We start from the raw sequence: 2,643 nt of genomic DNA on the forward strand, positions 1-2,643 counted from the left end.
CTCCTAAAAAGGGGGTTCACTTTTTTTTTACAATTTTACTCAGGACTGGATGTCCTATAAAACTTTTTTTCCCACATGAATATAGGTTGAAATTGTTTTCCACAATGAATTCCTTTTTGTAGAGACAAAGGGTTAAGTGTCAGTGTTTTTATACTATACTTAGAGAAGTGATTTATGTGGTCAATCTGTAACTATTGTGCTTAAAGATGATTGGATTTTGAAACAAAGTTACTACTCAGGATATATAGAAGGCATTTTAAACACCGTTTTGCCAAACGATCTCTGTGTAAAATTACTGGGGTATGTGAATAAATGGTAGCGTATTTACATATCCATAATTCTGTTTTACAGTTTTTCTCGATTGCTAAAACACATTTCTTGAAACTACGCCTCATATCCTCACAACAGTAAACACAAATCCATAACATCTCACTCAATTTCCCAAACATCCTATTTCCAGGTCAAAATGAAGCTCTACACCCAAAACTATTCACTCCTGCTGAAAAACCAAACTTTGCCCTCAGACATCAAACACAAGCCCTCAAAAACACACACACTACAACAGAGTTTTGCACACTGGTACAATTAATTCAAAACAATAGTTCCAAAACAAATAGGTTGCTTATGGTTCTCCCCTTCAAAACCCTTGTCACATGAGAAACACAAAAGACGCAACCAATGTATGTACAGTGGCACATTGTCATTCATGTACTATACAGTACAACACACACCAGAAACATTATCCCACCTCAGCATCTTGTCTTTGGTCTGGGTCAGGCCAGAGAATCTCATCCACATCACAGGCTATATTGGCCCCAGCCAGGCAGCGGGGGTAAAATCCTCTTGCATGCCTGATCCACCCCTGGCATGCATCTACTGATATGTCTAGGCAGGCCTCTTCCATGGCCTGAAGGAGGTGAACACGGACATAAGGTTCTCGGTCATACACTTTCCACCGCCATGCCGAAAATAACTCCTCTATCGGGTTTAGAAAGGGAGAGTATGCAGGCAGAAAGATATTAGAAAACCTTGGGTTATTGGTAAACCAGTCACGAACCAGAGCAGCGCGATGGAAGCTGACGTTATCCCACACAACAACGTAGTGAGGCTGCTCTGGCTGTGCTGGTTCCCTGTAGTCCAGCTGGAACATATGTTGTCTTAAACCATCAAGAAAAGCAAGGAGAAGCATAGTGTTATAGGGTCCTAGTACGGCATGGCGGTGGAGTACCCTTCGTTGGCTGATGGCTGCGCACATAGTGACATTCCCCCCACACTGACCAGGGACATGCACTCATAAGTCTTATTGTGCACTCATAAGTCTTATTCTCATGTATATATCTCATGTATATCTCATGCACATATCTTTCTTTCTACATAGCACTTTAATTCTTATTGTTTGCACTGAAGCACCGCAGCAATTTCCTAATGTTGTAAACCTCAACATCTGGCAATAAACCCCATTCTGATTCTGATTCTGATTCTGATTTACAATAGCCCGATGGCCAATTATGTTCCTCCCCCTTTTCCTTCTTTTGGTCAGGTTAAAACCTGCCTCATTCACAAAGATTATTTCATGGGGAACAGGCCGTCCTTCAATCTCAAAGATTCTCTGCAAAACACATAACACAGTAGAGTCAATCGGTACCCTGAACCACAGTTCAAGAGTGCTGAAATGGCAGCATAAACTGCCATGCTGTGATGGTACACAATACTTTATACAGTATCAAAACTCATACCTGAACATATTCCACACGTTGGTTTTTCACTCTGTCAGAGTTTCGTTCGAAAGGGACTCGGTATGCCTGTTTCATCCGGAATTGATTCTTTCGGAGGATGCGGTCAATTGTGGAGAGGCTGATGGCATTTATGCCTCGAAAAAGATGATAATCCTCAATCACTCTCCTTTGAATCTCTTGCAGGCGGATTACATTATTTGCAATTACCATGTTTACAAGTTCCCTCTCTTGCTCCTCCGACAAAAGCCTTAACCTGCCTCCACCAGGTGGTCGTCTCTGTGTCCTACAAAAATAGAAGCACTCATTACTGTAACTGTCACACATTCATTTTACAGGCAAATAATGGAAACATACTGAAACTCAAGACACATAAGTTCAGTAACTTAAACGTTACTGTACAAAGCAGTCTTAGTGCAAGTACACCTACCTGTTTTCCTCCCTGAAGGTTCTGATGATGGAGGCAACAGTGAAGCGACTCAAATTTGGTTGTACTCGTTGCCCAGCCTCCCTCATAGTCATCCCATGGACAAGGACATGGTCAACTAAAGTGGCTCGAATTTCATCCGAGACTGACTGTCTTCTTGCCCTTGCTCTTCCCCTTCCTTGTCGCCGTCGTTCTCCACCTCCACCTCCTTCACCACGTCCTCCTCCTCCTCCACCTCTCCCTCCTCCTCCACCACCTTCCTGTTGTCCTAGACCACCTCCTCCTCCTCTTCCACCTCCTCCTCCTCTTCCACCACGTCCTCCTCTTTCACCACGTCCTCCTCCTTCACCACGTCCTCTTCCTCCACCACGTCCTCTTCCTTTGCATCTCTTTGGATCCATTGTTTCAAACCTGAATGAGCTGACTTTGGCCCTTTTATCTATCCATCGCAGGTTCTGATTGGTGTGTGCTAAATTTTGACTC

At 43.4% G+C, this 2,643-nt stretch overlaps 1 protein-coding gene across 1 annotated transcript; it reads right to left on the minus strand.

Moving 5' to 3' along the window:
• Positions 1-739: 739 nt before the first annotated feature.
• On the minus strand, positions 740-2,431 carry LOC120742857. Its single transcript, XM_040046327.1, has 5 exons — positions 2,164-2,431; positions 1,737-2,019; positions 1,490-1,609; positions 1,058-1,141; positions 740-907 (listed from the first exon to the last, which is right to left on the minus strand). Exons 1-5 carry the CDS (start codon positions 2,253-2,255, stop codon positions 740-742), a joined length of 747 nt encoding a protein of 248 aa, XP_039902261.1. The 5' UTR covers positions 2,256-2,431.
• Between the last annotated feature and the right edge of the window lie 212 nt (positions 2,432-2,643).

The sequence above is a fragment of the Simochromis diagramma genome, unplaced genomic scaffold (assembly GCF_900408965.1).
Source record: "Simochromis diagramma unplaced genomic scaffold, fSimDia1.1 OVJJ01000553.1, whole genome shotgun sequence".
Classification (NCBI taxonomy): Eukaryota; Metazoa; Chordata; class Actinopteri; order Cichliformes; family Cichlidae; genus Simochromis; species Simochromis diagramma.